General features: G+C 40.4%; 1 protein-coding gene across 1 annotated transcript; it reads left to right on the forward strand.

The window, feature by feature from the left end:
- The first annotated feature begins 641 nt into the window (after nt 1–641).
- CHRNA3 (cholinergic receptor nicotinic alpha 3 subunit) lies at nt 642–15,690 on the forward strand. The gene is made up of 6 exons (XM_070762903.1): nt 642–866; nt 7,609–7,748; nt 8,025–8,069; nt 10,661–10,770; nt 12,529–13,540; nt 15,432–15,690. Exons 1-6 carry the CDS (start codon nt 788–790, stop codon nt 15,558–15,560), a joined length of 1,515 nt encoding a protein of 504 aa, XP_070619004.1. The 5' UTR covers nt 642–787; the 3' UTR covers nt 15,561–15,690.
- The last annotated feature ends 1,029 nt before the right edge of the window (nt 15,691–16,719 follow it).

A 16,719-nucleotide genomic window follows, 5' to 3' on the forward strand; every position in this document is an offset into this window, starting at 1 on the left:
TCCCTGGTGAAGGGAATTTTTATTTTTCTGTTTGGTGATGGCACACTTTTATGTTTTATGTTTTTGTCTTCTGTAAAATTATTAAAAATCAATAAAAATTATATTTTTAAAAAAAGAGAGAAAAATTAGGTATCGACTTCTGTCTTTTCCGCAGACCCACCCACACAACTCCCCAGCCATTAATAACGTCCACAAAGCAACTTATGGGAACGGCTCCCACGGGGGCTGCTTGGCTCTTGGGCTTGACAGGCTGGCCCAAGTTCCAAGTCCCTGCCGTTAATCACCACCACCATCCTCCTCCTCAAGGATCCAGCCTCAGTTAATTCATTAACGGGGCTTTGCCAGCCACCTCCGTTCCAAAAATCTTTTATTTGAAGGCAAGCCAGCTCGGCGAGCACAATTCCATTGTGCTGTTTTCATTTCATCAGACCTATTTTTTTTGGCAGGCGCGGGTAGAGAGAGGAGAAGTTTGCCGTGGGATTCTGAGGACGGGTTCAATCCTGCCCTGCATGGCTGTCAAAGCAACCCAGCTTCTACCGTACAGGTATAAGCCTCTGTTTCCTGCCTGTGCAACCATGTGGATAACCAGCGCCCGTCCCTTGGCTGGGGGCTGTGAGCAAAGGGGCAGGGCTGTCGTTAAAGAGAAGGAGAAGAGAAGAAGAAGGTTCCCATTGCTGAGGCTGCCCTGTTTCCAATGACTTCCTTCCTCTGAGTTCAGCCTTTCTTTCCCTCTTTAAAGCCCCAGCGGGTAAAATGCCACCCACCGACTCTGTTTCCAGAAGGGTTTATGGCTGAGTGGCACATTCAGAACGCCATGGCGAGGAGGGCTGTCATGCTGATGGCATTGTTTTTCCTCTTCTTGAAAGGTGAGTGTGGTTTCTGGCTTTGCCTTCTTTGTGTGGTTTGGGCAGGGGGTGAAGAAGAGGTGGGAGATACCGTTGCAGGAGCTCAGAGATACCTTTTAAATAATCACAGGTTCGTACCGGTGTAGTATGCGGAGTTTCTCTTTTCCCTTTTGGTCTATTGTCTTGAAAAAAAAAACAGAGTTTGCCGTTCCTGCTAATATTTAGGGACTGGCTTTAAATTTCAGCAACAATACGTTGGTTAGAAACATAGAAGTCTGACGGCAGAAAAAGACCTCATGGTCCATCTAGTCTGCCCTTATACTATTTCCTGTATTTTCTTACAATGGATATATGTTTATCCCAGGCATGTTTAAATTCAGTTACTGTGGATTTACCAACCACGTCTGCTGGAAGTTTGTTCCAAGGATCTACTACTCTTTCAGTGAAATAATATTTTCTCACGTTGCTTTTGATCTTTCCCCCAACTAACTTCAGATTGTGTCCCCTTGTTCTTGTGTTCACTTTCCTATTAAAAACACGCAAGTATAATTAGCAAGTCCAATCGGATAAAGTAATTGCAGTGAACGGTGAGCGTTCAAATAAACTCAACAGGTAAACTGATTGGGTAAAGAATTTTTCCCTTTTTATAAGACTGTAATCTGGGAATTTGCCTTTTTAAAAAAAAATGCATCTGAATTTCTCTACCTGCTGAATGGAGACGAGCATAAATGCTGATCTCCATCCAGTGGGTAAAGAAATAGAGGTATGATAAAACAAGGCAAATATGAAAAAGCATTTTATGTCAAAGGCAATATTTATTATTCACAAGAGTCCCTGGAAGCTATTAGTAATCTTTAAGTTAAAATTCTATGCATCTGAGAAAATAGAGAGAGAGAGAGAAAGAGGGTTACCTTTGAAGAATATATATACATACATACATACATACATACATACATACATACATACATACATACATACAAAGTGAGGGTTTAATACCATTTTAGCAAAGAGAATATTGCAACTTTCTTTTTTTCTGAGTAAGATAAAAAATTCAAAGGTTCATGGAATTCAAATGTCTAAAAAAGGATGGCTCAGTTATCAGTAGCATATTATTATTATTATTATTATTATTATTATTATTATTATTATTATTATTATTAATTAGATTTGTATGCCCCCCCTCTCCGAAGACATTAAGGATAAGTTAAATACGTTATTTTTAAAGCAGTTTTAAATAATGGTTATTTCTTCCCTCCCCTTTCATCCTGGCCATTATTATGCGTTCAATTTTATCCAAATAAACATAAGTGGCTATTTTTATATTTATACTTTAAGCATTAGTTATTGAGAAAGGGCTGCTTCAAATTTTCCTAACACAGCTTTCTGAATTTTAAAAAAACCCAGCTCTTTAAAATCTCTGAAAATTCCATTCACCTGAAACCATTTTTTTCTAGTTCAGGCTTGGCTAAGAAAGCTCAACACCGCTACCCACAGAATGCACGGAAATATCTAATAAAGTTCTTTTGATGCTTAAATTATTATGGACCAGACAGAACGTGCTATTAGAAGCCCAATAAGCCTAGCCAAACAGAGGTTCAAATTCAGGAATTCAAATCTATTATGGTCATATAAGAAAGGTGGAATAAAAATAGTAATTTTAAAGGCTAAAACAATGTAATATTTAGGATGATATTAATCCTAAGATTAATACTACCATTTGAACCTTGAGATATGAGAATCCTCTTTCCCTGGCCAAACTGGGGTGCAAATATTTCTAACTGACCGATGAAAGGACTTTATGACAGCTGTTAAGTTTGTTTCAACTCTTGGAAACAACCAAATGCTTCTAAGACTGTGCAGTGCCCTGCTGATTTGACAAAAAAATGGCAAAAACCTCAACAAAAGCCAAGTTTCAGTAATGTCAGCAGCCAAATCTTCAGTCATAACTTACAAGTCTTAAATCGTAACTCACAAGTCCGCAGCTATAATTATAATTAATCTCTCCTTGAAACTAACCAAGGAGAGAAAGAAGCAACCTGCAACTAGACACAACTAGACACAAGAACAGGTTTTTTTCCCAAACGCCATCACTCTACTAAACAAATAATTCCCTCAACACTGTCAGACTTTCTACTAAATATGCACTTCTATTCTATTAGTTTTTTTCATTATTCTATCACCCATTTCCTCCCATGTTGACTGTATGACTGTAACTTGTTGCTTATATCCTAAGATTTTTATTAATATTGCTTCTTCATTGCTTATTTGACCCCTATGACAATCATTAAGTGTCGTACCACATGATTCTTGACAAATGTATATTTTATTTTATGTACGCTGAGAGCATCTGCACCAAGGCAAATTGCTTGTGTGTCCAATCACACTTGGCCAATAAAATTCTATTCTATTCTATTCAATTAAAGAGAAACGTCCTAACAGTGAGAACAATTAACCAGCGGAACAGCTTGCCTCCAGAGGTTGTGGGTGCTCCAGAGAAGTGGGTCCTAAAACCCCTTGATACTGGTTTCCATCCAAAATTGTCCCGGGAGGGTGGGTGGAGCCCCTGCCACTGTTGCTACTGATTTGCAGAAATGGGAACTACCTGCCACTGGGGCTCCATCTCTGGAGGTTTTAAAGAAAAGACTGGACAGCCCCTTGTCTGGAATGGAATAGGTCCTCTTGCTTGAGTAGGGGGTGGGCCTAGAAGACCTCTAAGGTCCCTTCCAGTTCAATTCTGAACCTAAATAAGGTATTTGCTCATGCCAACGTCCTCAGAGGAACTGGGGAAGTTGCTTTAGATGAAGATAAATTCCCATCCGCCCACCAACTCAAATGCTTCAGAATTTCAGACTTGTCTGGGCCAATTTTCTCTGGAATCTTTCGAAGCACGGAGGAGCTGAGGTCGTGTCTAAGAGTTTTTCAGCTCCTACTTTCCAAAAGCAGCTTCCATCTCTTCTTTCTTTCTTTCTTTCTTTCTTTCTTTCGTTAGTTAGTTAGTTAGTTAGTTAGTTAGTTAGTCCAATACACAATGAGAGTTTTAGTGGGTATCTATATATATACACACATAGTAAAATACATGATGAAGGTTATAGAGGAGATACTCATAGTAAAATATATCTATGAAGGAATAGAAAAGAAGGTATAGTAATAGAACATACCAATGAAAGAATAGAAGAAGAGATAGAGGAATAGAAGAAAGGAATAGCACCTGATTCAACGTGCATGCAGGGCTTAGTGTATGTAAGCAAACAGTGCGTCGTCTTTCCACTTTGACAGTGGTATGAAAAAGAACATTTGCTGCTTCTTTGTTTTCTTCTTCTTTCCGCCCTAGATTTCTCATTCCCCTCCCTCCGCACCGCAGTGAATTTCTTCCAGTTATAATGCAAGAGGATTTAGATTCAGACTTCTCTTTGGGTGTGTTATAAGGACAACTACTAAATATTTCAATATGTATTAATACACACTTTAGCATCTCTCTCTCTTTCGCTCTCTTTATATTGTCTTTCTCATTTTTATCATCTCTCTATATCTCTCTGTATTATCTTTATCTATCTATCCATCCATCCATCCATCCATCTATCTATCCATCCCCTCTCCATTTCTATCTATCTACCTATCTCTCTCTCTCTCTCTCTCTCTCTCTATCTATATATCTAGCTATCTTTCCCTCTCTCTCTCTTTATCTATCTATCTATCTATCTATCTATCTATCTATCTATCTATCCATCCCTCTCCCATTCCATCTCTTTCTCTCTCTCCATCCATATCTATCTATCTCTCTCTTTCTTTCTCTCTCTCTCTCTTTCTCTATCTATCTATCTTTCTCTCTCTCTCTTTAACTATCTATCTATCTATCTATCTATCTTTCTCTCTCTCTCTATCCTTCTTTCTCTCTCTATCTATCTCTCTCTCTCTTTCTCTCTCTCTCTCTTTATCTATCTTTCTATCTATCTATCTATCTTTCTCTCTCTCTCTCTCTATCTATCTATCTATCTATCTATCTATCTTTCTACCTACCTACCTATCTATCTTTCTACCTACCTACCTACCTACCTACCTATCTATCTATCCATCCATCCAATTTATAGACCACCCAACTCCTTCTGGACTCTGGGCGGCATGCAACATCTAAAAACAATATAAAAGAACAATTAAAAAAACCATAAAATAACCGTTCATATCTTTCTGTGGCTGGATGTAGATGGTATCATATTGATCAACAGCCCCCAGGTCTTCACAGCTTTCCGGAAGCCTCTCATCTCTATCACCTCCATCTATATCATCTTTCCATCTATCTGCAATTCTGACGAAGTCTTTGAATCATTTCATGGATTATTGTACGCTTGAGAAAATGTACATAAGGCAACAGATGTTTAATCTATTTGGCAAGCTACCGTTTCATCTCTGGTTATACTCCACATATAATAAGCAACAGAGGGCCTTCTATTGATACAAGGGGGCATAATGCAAAATGTTTTATTGTGATGAATTTTTTTTTTCTGAAACAAAGCAAGCCCCATTTATGCAAGGGAAACAAATTCTAATACTAGATGTAAATGGATCAAATATAGGAGTTATGCCATTCCAAATCTAATATTTACCTAACACAAAACAAATGCCTTTTGTCAAATGAGCCCGTTTTTTCCCAAGGTTTGTTTGTTTTATTTTTATTTATTCATTTGTCCAATACATAAATACATAGGAAGAAAAATAGACATGTAGTAATATATATAAGGGTAAAAGTGAACTTATAGGAGAGGATATATGAAAGGAAGAAAATATATATGATAAGTGAGAGAAAGGAAAGACAATTGTACAGGGGACGAAAGGCACACCAGTGCACTTATGTACGCCCCTTACTGGCCTCTTAGGAACCTGGAGAGGTCAATCGTGGAGAGTCTAAGGGAGAAGTGTTGGGGGTTAGGGATTGACACAATTGAGTCCGGTAATGAGTTCCATGCTTCGACAACTCGATTGTTGAAATCATATTTTTTACAGTCAAGTTTGGAGCAGGTCGTATTAAGTTTGAATTTGTTGTGTGCTCTTGTGTTGTTGGGGTTGAAGCTGAAGTAGTCATTGAGCGGTAGGACGTTGCAGCATATGATCTTGTGGGCAATACTCAAATCGTGTTTTAGGCGCCGCAGTTCTAGGCTATCTAGGCCCAGGATTGCTAGTCTCTTAGACTGCCTTCCCCTCCCCAAGATTTTAATTTACCAGGGAGAGCAAAAAGAAAACACACAAACACTTCTCAGCCCACGACAGCAGGTCCACATTAATTCCATCTCTCAAGCACACGTTGCAAATTGCGCTTTCTGTGCCTGCCACATTGACATTAAGGAAATTAAATTGGAGCGCTCCCTCCTTCTGGATAATTGGAGGAAGCCAGCTGCATTAGTCTACAATAGCCAAAAATCAGGAGAGGATTGATAGCAATTTTTCAGGCATGCACAATTTATTAAAAAGCAGCCGCTTTGGGGGAACCCACCACACCTCACTTCAACCATTCTGTACATCTGATGAAGGGATCTGTAGGTCCCCGAAGTTGATCTCATTGGATAAAATCTATTTGCCTGAAAAGATGCCACCAGATTCCTTCGCGATATTATACTATACTGTTGTTAGCCGCCCCGAGTCTTCGGAGAGGGTCGGCATACAAATCTAATTATTATTATTAATAATAATAATAATAATAATAATAATAATAATAATAATAATAATAATAATAAATCTCTCGACCCAGCCAACAAAAGTGTGTGCTTTTCACAATGACTGGCTGCGAAAGTTGGACCTTAAGGTAGGCTGAATGCCGAAGAATGGAGGACTTTGAAATATGGTGCTGCAGAAGACTCCTGTGAATCCCTTGGACTGGAAGGCGATCCAAGTGGTCAGTCCTAGAGGAGATCCACCCTGACTGCTCTTTACAAGGCTAGATGCCGAAGATGAAACTCAAGTACTTTGGCCACCTAATGAGAAGGAAGGACTCACTGGAGAAGAACCCAATGTTGGGAACAATTGAGGGCAAAAGAAGAAGGGGACAGCAGAATGAGGTAGATGGATGGATGAAGCCACCGAATAAAATAATAAATAAAATAAAATAAAATAAAATAAAATAAAATAAAATAAAATAAAATAAAATAAAATAAAATAAAATAAAGTAAAGTAAAGTAAAGTAAAGTAAAGTAAAATAAAATAATAAAAAAAAATAAAAAAATAAAAAAATAAAAAATAAATAAATAAAATAAAAAAATAATAAAATAAAATTATAAAATTATAAAATAAAATAAAATAAAATAAAATAAAATGGAATAGAATAGAATTTTTTATTGGCCAAGTGTGATTGGACACAAGGAATTTGTCTTTGGTGCAGATGCTCTCAGTGTACATAAAAGAAAACAGACATTTGTCAAGAATCGTGAGGTCCAATGCTTAATGATTGTCATAGGGGTCAAATAAGTACCCGTAGGAGCCCATCACTGCATAGATGTGAAAAAATGTCCATAAGTCCCTTTTTCTGGCGGCTTTGGAACTTCCAACAGTCGCTAAATGAACCGTTGTAAGTACTGTACTGTATTTTCACACCCCTCAGCATGACCACCAGGTATGGTTCCTAGGTGGTGTAGAAACAAGACCAAAGCCTACAGAATGGCTTTTCAGATTGCCCGAAAGAGCAGAAATCGACTAGCTGGCCTAGTGGTCAGTGCAGGATCTCAGCAGGCTTAATACTCAGATTCAGTACAAGGGAAATGTATGGTATGTTTTTCAGGCATGTTTTGTTTTGACCACGAGCACCGGCTTTATAAGGAATTGTTTGCCAATTATAACAAAATCATCAGGCCTGTTGAAAACGTCTCCGACCCTGTCATGGTTTGGTTCGAAGTGTCTTTATCTCAGCTGGTCAAAGTGGTGAGTAAATGGAGAACCTTCTCTTTTATCTGTCTCAAAACTTTAACCTGGTTAAGCATCCTGTGTATTTTTTCCCATTTCCCTCCCAGTTTGTCATTTATTTATTTATTGTTTGTTTTGGGGGATTTATATGCTGCCCCTCCCTGAAGACTCGGGGCGGCTTACAACACATATATAAAACAATACAAAGTTTAATTGTTTAATTGATAACAGTGCAATTACCTTGAGTGTTTCATTTTAAATATGGTACATGCTTTTTTCTCTTTCTCTCTCTAGGATGAAGTGAACCAGATTATGGAGACCAATTTGTGGCTGAAGCATGTAAGTAATAATAAGGAAATAAGTTGCTATTGTTTAAAGTTGTTTAAAAAGAATATGAGGGAGAAGAAAAAAGTGAAAGGCAGTGTTGGATATTTCAACTTTTCAGGAGTTAGGATTCTTAACCCCCTTTTTTTTTTGGCAACACATAAACACTTATCCAGACACCAAATAGTCTTTAAAATAAATAAATAAGAGTTATATATGAGATTGAAGGTTTGGGAATGAAAATTCAAGACTTTAGAAAACACACTTTTAATACACTGCTGACATCTAGTGGTCAAGAGTTTTTTTAAACAAATTGTAGTTGTATTTGTATTTATTAGATTTGTATGCGGTGCTAACAACAATAAAAAAGACAATGTGAACAAATCTAATATTAAAAATAATCTAAAACACCCCAATTTAAAGAACCAATCATACATACAAGCATACCATGTATAAATTCTATAAGCCTAGGGGGAAGAGAAAATTTCAATTCCCCCATGCCTGACGACAGAGGTGGGTTTTAAGGAGCTTGCGAAAGGCAAGGAGGGTGGGGGCAACTCTGATATCTGGGGGGAGCTGGTTCCAGAGGGTCAGGGCCACCACAGAGAAGGCTCTTCTCCTGGGTCCCACCAAACGACATTGTTTAGTCGACGGGACCCGGAGAAGGCCCACTCTGTGGACCTAACCGGTCGCTGGGATTCGTGCGGCAGAACAAATACCCGGTAGTCCTCCATTTAGTCTTATGACTGCAATAGGGGGCAGGAAATTTGTCATTAAGCAGTCACAAGCCATTAAGTGAGGCCTGTCACACATCTGATTTCATGACCTGGTTCATTGGGGGGAATTCTAGGAGTTGAAATCCGTAGGTCTTAATTTTTCCAAATTTACACACCCCTGGAAACTTTTAAGAATTGTGGACTTCAATTCCCAGGATTCCCCCAGCAGCTGGTTGTAAGCCACGGAATTCTCCAGCTGACTGGAGAATTCTGGGATTTGAAGTCCGCAGGTCTTAAAGTGGCCAGGGTTGGACATCCCTGCTCCAAAATGAGGGTCTCTCCTTTGTTTTTGGCAGGACAAAAGGCTGCTTGCATTACATTTTGGAGAGAGAAATCACAACACACTCACCTTTGCTTGGAAGGTCGAGTCGGACTTGGTTTTTCAGCAGGCAGTAGAAAAGGAAAGAGGCAGATGAGTTGTTTGGGGTTCAAGAAAGGCTACAAGGGAGAGAGAGAGAGAGAAAGAGGTGTTCACAATTGGTTGCACTTTTTTTAAAAGGCCCGCCTGGTCCTTATTTTTGATGTACTAGAATAGAATAGAATTTTTTATTGGCCAAGTGTGATTGGACACACAAGGAATTTGTCTTGGTGCATATGCTCTCAGCGTACATAAAATAAAATATACATTTGTCAAGAATCATGTGGTACAACACTTAATGATTGTCATAGGGGTCAAATAAGCAATGAAGAAGCAATATTAATAAAAATCTTAGGATATAAGCAACAAGTTACAATCATACAGTCAACATGGGAGGAAATGGGTGATAGGAATGATGAGAAAAACTAGTAGAATAGAAGTGCAGATTTATTATTATTATTATTTATTGGATTTATATTTATTTATTTATATTTAGAAGAAAGTCTGACAGTGTTGAGGGAATTATTTGTTTAGTAGAGTGATGGCGTTCGGGGAAAAACTGTTCTTGTGTCTAGTTGTCTTGGTGTGCAGTGCTCTGTAGCGACGAGTTGACACAATTTGTGTCCAGGATGTGATACTAATTCTCTAAAACTCTAGATGAATTGTTGCAAGATTATTTGTACTGGATTTTCTCCCTTTTTTTTTTGGAATGCTGCTGTCTGAAGTGGTATCCAGGGCAGGGGGTGGATATCGTTTACAAGGAGCAAATCCCACTGTGGTTGGCCCACTTTTTCTCTGCAGCAACTTTGCTGTAAAAAGCCACAAACAACCTCTCTATCTGCCTTTAGCCTGGGGAAAATTGGGGGGGGGGGCTACTTTTTGCTAGCTCAGCTTTTATACTCTTAAAGTAAGGCTGGGGAATCCTGGGAGTTGAGGTCCACACGTCTTAAAACATGTCTAGCTAGCCCAGGGGTCGGCAACTTTAAATCTTCAAAGAGCCACAATGGTTCTAACTGGAAGCCCCCTGTTCAATTCTGGAGCTGACCAGAAGCCCAGTTCTCCCACCATAGAATCTCCTCCTAGGTCACCTAAGACCCTGGAGGAAAAAGACAAATTTCCCACGGTGTTTAGGAACTAAAGCTTCCATTCTGGTGCCTTGGAACCTATTTTTACAATCCGCCCAATCAGGTGTTTACAATGGGCGTGTCCCTCTGATCTTCCTGCCAATCAGCTTCAAGCTGTTGGGAGAATTGGCGCTAGACTTATGGTTGGGGGCCACCACAACACGAGGAACTGTATTAAGGGGTCGCGGCATTAGAAAGGTTGAGAACCACTGTATGTAAGCCAGGGACTATCTGTAGGATGCTTGCTTGTTTTTAAGGTTGGTGTAAGGCTCTTCTGTTTTAAGGATTAGCATTTAGATGAAACGGACCCATCTGAAAAAAATCTCATTTTTTCCCCCTTCGAACCAGATTTGGAATGATTACAAACTCAGGTGGGCTCCAGAGAAGTATGGTGGCGTGCAGTATGTCCGGGTCCCGTCAAATAAGATCTGGAAGCCTGATATCATGTTATATAACAAGTAAGATTACGGAGTTGGGCCTCTTCTTAAATTTTCTTCCCGTAACGTACCTAGCCCTAGAGAGGATTGCAAAATTTTCCAAGCAAAATACCCCACAGTACTTGGTTAAATCTCACCATTAGTCTTCTTGAATCTTTTCTAATACCTAATATTTCATGAATGTTTTCTCTTTCTGTGTGTGAGAGAGGGAGGGAGGGATGACTTAATTACATGAGTAGCATGTTCCCAATCACCAGATACCGAGCAATAAACTTGACCGCTGCAGCCAACCAACTTCTTTGCTGTTCAGCATTGATTCCAAGGTGCTGTCAGAACTGAAGAAGCTTCTTAGATGAGAAGTGAAACGTCTTCAAGCCAAAACAAAGTCTAGTTGCACCTTTCGGGCAACCATGACCTGGGTGACTTGAGAATCTCCAGATATGTCCAATATCTTTATCTCATATATCATATATATTTTCTTCCTTTCATATATCTTCTCCTCTAAGTTCACTTTTACCCTTATATATATATTACTTCATGTCTATCTTCTTCCTATGTATTTTGTGTATTGGACAAATGAATAAATAAAAATAAATAAATAGAATATTGTGATCCCGCTGTATAGAGCGCTGGTGAGACCACATTTGGAATACAGTAATACTGTGTTCATTTCTGGAGACCTCACCTACAAAAAGATATGGGTCAAATTGAACGGGTCCAAAGTCGGGCTACAAAAATGGTGGAAGGTCTTAAATATAAAACTTATCAGGAAAGACTTCGTGAACTCCATCTGTATAGTCTGGAGGACAGAAGGGAAAGGGGGGACACGATCGAAACATTTAAATATGTTAAAGGGTTAAATAAGGTTCAGGAAGGGTTTTTAATAGGAAAGGGAACACAAGAACAAGGGGGCACAATGTGAGGTCACTTGGGGGAAAGATCAGAAGCAACGTGAGAAAATATTATTTGACTGAAAGAGGAGTAGAGGCTTGGAACAAACTTATTTTATTTTTATTTTTTTTATTTATTCTTTGTCCAATATACAATACATATGAAAGAGAATAGACATTAAGTAATATATATAAAGATAGGAAGTAAAAAAGAAGAGAAGTACTGTAGATAGGAAGAGAATATATATAAAGGAGAGAATATACAGTATATGATAAAAGGGATAAGGAAAGACAATTGGACAGGGGACGATAGGCACATCAGTGCACTTATGTACGCCCCTTACTGGCCTCTTAGGAATCTGGAGAGGTCAATCGTGGAGAGTTTAAGGGAGAAGTGTAGGGGATTGGGGGTTGACACTATTGAGTCCGGTAATGAGTTCCACGCTTCGACAACTCGATTGTTAAAGTCATATTTTTTACAGTCAAGTTTGGAGCGATTAATATTAAGTTTGAATCTGTTGCGTGCTCTTGTGTTGTTGCAGTTGAAGCTGAACTTCCGGCAGACATGGTTGGTAAATCCACAGTAACTGAATTTAAACATGCCTGGGATGAACATAGAACCATCCTAAGATAAAATACAGGAAATAGTATAGGGGCAGACTAGATGGACCAGGAGGTCTTTTTCTGCTGTCAATCTTCTATGTTTTGATTGAGTTGATGCTTGCATAGCAAAGGAGCAGAGCCTAGCCCTAAGAGCTGTCGTTGTTGATCCTTCTTCCCTCATCTACATTTTGCCAGAATAGGTCGCTTGGTCACCTTGATAACGGATTCTAACCGCCAGAACCTATTCTGTGCTCAACCCTTTTTTTCTCAAATGTGTTCTTGACAGTGCGATCGGCGACTTCCAGGTGGACGACAAAACGAAAGCCTTGCTCAATTACACTGGAAACGTCACGTGGATGCCTCCGGCCATATTTAAGAGCTCCTGCAAAATAGACGTGACCTACTTTCCCTTCGACTACCAGAACTGCACCATGAAGTTCGGCTCTTGGACCTACGACAAAGCTCAGATCGACTTAGTGCTCGTCGGCTCCACCATGAACCTCAAGGACTACTGGGAAAGCGGGGAGTGGGCCATTATCAAAGCCCCCGGCTATAAGCATGACATCAAGTACAACTGCTGCGACGCCCTCTACCCGGACATCACCTACTCTTTGTACATGAGGCGCCTGCCCTTGTTTTATACCGTCAACATGATCATCCCTTGCCTTCTGATTTCTTTCTTGACCGTCTTGGTCTTCTACCTCCCGTCGGACTGTGGCGAGAAAGTTACTCTCTGCATATCGGTCCTCTTATCCCTGACCGTTTTCCTCCTGGTCATAACGGAGACCATTCCCTCCACCTCGCTGGTGATCCCGTTGATTGGAGAGTACCTCCTCTTCACCATGTTGTTCGTCACACTGTCCATCGTCATCACCGTCTTTGTGCTTAACGTCCACTACAGAACTCCCAGGACTCACACCATGCCGGAGTGGGTGAAGGTGGTTTTCCTCCGATTCCTCCCCCGTGTCATGTTCATGACACGGCCCCCCAGCGACGAAGACAGGCCCAAGAAAGAGAAGCCTTCTTCCCACACAGAGCTGGCGCCTTTGAACTTCATCCATGTACCCGACAGTAGGTACTGTCAAGACTGCTTCTCGTGCCAAGGGTTTACACACATGTGTTGCCTGCATGAGCACAGAACATGCTCGAAGGCCACCGGCAACCTGACCCAGAGCTCCAGTTCCGAGTCGGTGGATGCTTTGTTTCCGTCGTCGTTCATATCGCCAGAAATGAGAGGTGTGATGGACAGCATCAAATACATCGCTGAAAACATGAAACTGCAGAATAAAGCCAAGGAGGTATGGTTCAGTTCTGGAGACCTCACCTACAAAAAGATATTGACAAAATTGAACGCGTCCAAAGACGGGCTACAAGAATGGTGGAAGGTCTTAAGCATAAAACGTATCAGGAAAGACTTCATGAACTCAATCTGTATAGTCTGGAGGACAGAAGGAAAAGGGGGGGACATGATCGAAACCTTTAAATATATGAAAGGGTTAAATAAGGTCCAGGAGGGAAGTGTTTTTAATAGGAAAGTGAACACAAGAACAAGGGGACACAATCTGAAGTTAGTTGGGGGAAAGATCAAAAGCAACATGAGAAAATATTATTTCACTGAAAGAGTAGTAGATCCTTGGAACAAACTTCCAGCAGACGTGGTAGATAAATCAGTCACTGAATTTAAACATGCCTGGGATAAACATATATCCATCCTAAGATAAAATACAGGAAATAGTATAAGGGCAGACTAGATGGACCATGAGGTCTTTTTCTGCCATCAGTCTTCTATCTTTCTATTTTAATTTCCACCTGTCACAACATACTTGATGTGGCCTCATGCTGGCAAAGTGATATTGTAAACCAGGGGTGTCCAAACTTTAAGACTTGTGGAATTCAACTCCGAGAATTTCTCTGCCAAGCTAGCTGAGGAATTCTGATAGTTGAAGTCCACAAGTCTTAAAATGGCCAAAGTTGGACAACTTTTGGTGTCAATAGCTGTGCAACATCCACATTTTGGTCATTTTCTGACCAACGGAAGTAACATCTGTTCAGATTGACCAAGGTCTTCTGTCGCCTCAGGCTATGTCTACTTTCTACCAGGCGCCTGTGGAAGCATCAAAGGACAAAACAGCTTCTTAGACCTCCTGCAGGCAATAAAGAGTCATTTGTGACTTGCAAGATGGAAAGGTCACGGTGCTGAAGACGCAGAAGCCAATATATAAAAATAATCATTTTAAAAAAACCAATAGGACAGGCAGAAATAGGGAAGTCACCTATTCACCAAATTTTGTGAACAGACCCAGGTTAGTCTACGGTCATCTGAATATTTATTTGGAACGAAAGAGGAATATTTTTGCAAATTATCTTCCACCGTAACAGGTTAATCAGTAATTTTGGCATCGGACCAGAATATCTCTGAGGCCGCCTTCTGCCGCACGAATCCCAGCGACCGATTAGGTCCCACAGAGTGGGCCTTCTCCGGGTCCCGTCAACTAAACAATGTCGGTTGGCGGGCCCCAGGGGAAGAGCCTTCTCTGTGGCGGCCCCAACTCTCTGGAACCAGCTCCCCCCAGAGATTAGAACTGCCCCTACCCTCCTCGCCTTTTGCAAACTTCTTAAAACCCACCTTTGACGTCAGGCATGGGGGAACTGAGATATCTCCCCCGGGCCTATACAATTTATGTATGGTATGCTTGTGTGTATGTCTGTTTAATAATGGGGTTTTTAAAATATTTTAAATTGTAAATTATTAGATTTGTTATAAACTGTTTTTATCGTGTTGTGAGCCGCCCCGAGTCTACGGAAAGGGGCGGCATACAAATCTAATAAATAAATAAATAAATAAATAAATAAATAAATTTTAACACCTTCCCATTTCCATAGAATAGTTCACCTTTCCATATTAAACAAACATATCCTCAGGCTTAAAGATAACCAAAATTAGGCAAGGAAGAAAGTCAGGGGCCAAAGACTTATTTTTCACTTAAGCCCCCCCCCCTGCCCTACAAGTTAGTTTCAAGTAGGGGGGGGCGCTGCCTTTTGAAGATGTTCAGCATAGGTCAAATTTTGAAACTATCTGTTGTATTCTCTGCAAAGAGAACTGCACCGATGGCTTTGAAATATGCATAGCAAGCCCATAAAATAGATTTATTTGAAAATTGATGTAATTTTTCTGCTTATTTCTTCCAGGCTCAAGATGACTGGAAATACGTCGCCATGGTAATTGATCGTATTTTCCTGTGGGTATTTATTCTCGTGTGCATTTTGGGGACAGCAGGATTGTTCCTGCAACCGCTGCTGATCAGAGATGAAGTTTAAACAAGGTGACACAGCAAAAAAGGCCTCCCCCCCTCCTCTCGGGTGTCCAAACACATTACACTGATGTTGAACTACTTATTTCTGTTAACTTTGAGTACCAAAATAAAGATACAGAAGAACATATAGAAAACAGGAATTGTGTAATGCTGAAAAAAAATTGTGTAGGCTTTTCCTTTTTTTGAGTGAGAATTTTTATGGTTGTCAGAATAAGCCTTAAAATAGCATTAATTTATTCTGCAGAAGTTTAGATAAGGAGACTCAAAGCCACCTCATTAATACAGAAATGCAGATCCCTGCAATTTTAATAAGCGAAATATTAAAATCAGGTAATAATTATTTTACAAGGACTAGGCTAGGATGAAAGCAGCAGCAATACCTCGAGGCTCGACTACTGTAATGCTCTCTACATGGGGCTACCCTTGAAAAGTGTTCGGAAACTTCAGATTGTGCAGAATGCAGCTGCGAGAGCAATCATGGGCTTCCCAAGGTACTTATTTTATTTATTCAATTTTTATGCCGCCCTTCTCCTTAGACTCAGGGCAGCTTACAACATGTTAGCAATAGCGCTTCCTAACAAAGCCAGCCTATTGCCCCCACAGTCTGGGTCCTCATTTTACCCACCTCGGAAGGATGGAAGCCGGTGATGAGATTTGAACTGCTGACTTACAGATATAGTCAGCTTCAGTGGCCTGCAGTACAGCACTCTACCTGCTACGCCACCCTGGCTCATTGTATGCCCATGTTACACCAACACTCCGCAGTCTGCATTGGTTGCCGATCAAATTCCGGTCACAATTCAAAGTGTTGGTCTTGACCTATAAAGCCCTTCATGGCATCGGACCAGAATATCTCCAGGACCGCCTTCTGCTGCACGAATCCCAGCGACCGATTAGATCCCAGAGTAGGCCTTCTCCGGGTCCCGTCGACTAAACAATGTCGTTTGGTGGGTCCCAGGGGAAGAGCCTTCTCTGTGGCGGCCCCGACCCTCTGGAACCAGCTCCCCCCTGAGATTAGAACTGTCCCCACCCTCCTTGCCTTCCGCAAACTCCTTAAAACCCACCTCTGCCGTCAGGCATGGGGGAACTGAAATATCTTCCCCAGGCCTATACTGTTTATGTATGGTATGTTGTGTGCATGGTTTTTTTTTTAAATTATGGGT

Source organism: Erythrolamprus reginae, chromosome 10, assembly GCF_031021105.1.
Source record: "Erythrolamprus reginae isolate rEryReg1 chromosome 10, rEryReg1.hap1, whole genome shotgun sequence".
Lineage (NCBI taxonomy): Eukaryota > Metazoa > Chordata > Lepidosauria > Squamata > Dipsadidae > Erythrolamprus > Erythrolamprus reginae.